This window comes from Buceros rhinoceros, unplaced genomic scaffold (assembly GCF_000710305.1).
Source record: "Buceros rhinoceros silvestris isolate BGI_N320 unplaced genomic scaffold, ASM71030v1 scaffold17690, whole genome shotgun sequence".
In the NCBI taxonomy this organism is placed as follows: Eukaryota; Metazoa; Chordata; class Aves; order Bucerotiformes; family Bucerotidae; genus Buceros; species Buceros rhinoceros.
The window spans coordinates 1-392 of NW_010388125.1; the positions used below are offsets into that span (position 1 = coordinate 1).

General features: G+C 65.3%; 1 protein-coding gene across 3 annotated transcripts in view; it reads left to right on the plus strand.

Moving 5' to 3' along the window:
- Positions 1–46: 46 nt before the first annotated feature.
- The window catches only part of STXBP5 (syntaxin binding protein 5 (tomosyn)), a 107,288-nt gene continuing 106,942 nt past the window's right edge, over positions 47–392 (plus strand). For all 3 annotated transcript variants that reach the window (XM_010144997.1, XM_010145005.1, XM_010145012.1), the window contains exon 1: positions 47–199. In XM_010144997.1, coding sequence (XP_010143299.1) covers positions 47–199 — 153 coding nt within the window. The remainder of the gene's footprint in view (positions 200–392) is intronic.

The window sequence follows — 392 nt, forward strand, 5'->3', positions numbered from 1 at the left end:
GGCGGCGGCGAGGCCAGGGGAGCGGGGAACGCCGCCGCCGAAGACCATGAGGAAATTTAACATCAGGAAGGTGTTGGACGGCCTGACAGCGGTTTCCTCCGTTGCCTCGGCGTCGTCCGCCGCGCAGCAGCAGCAGGCGGGGAACCGGGAGACCGAAATCCCGGAGACGCTCCAGTCCGAGCATTTCCAGCTCTGCAAGGTGAATGAATGCTGCAGCCCCGAGGCGGCTGGCGGTCAGGGAAGGGGGCGCACCGCCGCGATGGGCGCTGCGGGCTTTGCTCCTCGGTAACGACCTCACCAAGCCTGCCCACCGCTCCTGTTTACTTGTTGGGATTTTTTTTTTTTTTGGGGTGGGGAGCGAGAGGGGGAGGAAGGCGGGGAGAGGGGCAGGG